The 566-nt window shown below is 52.3% G+C and overlaps 1 protein-coding gene across 1 annotated transcript in view; it reads left to right on the top strand.

Moving 5' to 3' along the window:
* doc2a (double C2-like domains, alpha) overlaps positions 1 to 566 on the top strand; it is a 67,261-nt gene that overhangs the window by 25,143 nt on the left and 41,552 nt on the right. Inside the window, exon 3 of the mRNA XM_035654258.1 lies at positions 3 to 198. Within this exon, the coding sequence (XP_035510151.1) occupies positions 3 to 198 (196 nt within the window). The remainder of the gene's footprint in view (positions 1 to 2; positions 199 to 566) is intronic.

The following is a 566-nucleotide window of genomic DNA, read 5'->3' as shown; positions in this document are numbered from 1 at the left end:
CCCCCGGCCCCGTGTCCCCGAACCCCTCCTCGTCCCCTCTGGCCCTCAGCCCCGGCTCCGTGGCCTCCGGGATGGGCGGGGCTCACCTGCTGTCCCCTCTGCTGGCCCACGGCAGGCCGGGCGGGGGCGGGTCCTTGTCTCTAACCAGCAGCATGGACACGTCGGTGGAGATCAACAGCTCCGACAGTGACGACTGCAGTGAGCCTCGCTGTTGGCATGTGTCTGTGTTCCTGTTACACATCTGCAGAAACATCCGACTGTTTTTTGTGAGACTGTGTCTCTGTGCATGACGCAGCATGACATCCAGCTCAGGGCCGGTTGACTGGTCGGAAGTTGTTTAGACGTTCCTCTGAAATCAGATTTTTATAACTTTATTTGATTACATTTGGTACATACAGCCAACGTCTCTGATGTTAGTGGTAGCTCTTAGCTAACTAGAACTCAAATCCTCAGACCTGAGGTGTGTCACTTCCTTTAGGTTCCCCAGAATTGAGGTTCCTGCTTCATTTTTGCCAGAATCCTGCTTTCATATTAGTATAAAAAAGTTTAATCAATTTATTTTGCAG

The sequence above is a fragment of the Morone saxatilis genome, unplaced genomic scaffold (genome assembly GCF_004916995.1).
Source record: "Morone saxatilis isolate NCDOM2014 unplaced genomic scaffold, NCSU_SB_2.0 Contig14, whole genome shotgun sequence".
NCBI classification, from domain to species: domain Eukaryota; kingdom Metazoa; phylum Chordata; class Actinopteri; family Moronidae; genus Morone; species Morone saxatilis.
Note: the sequence above shows the minus strand (reverse complement) of the source record. Positions and strands in the feature narration are given on the sequence as shown.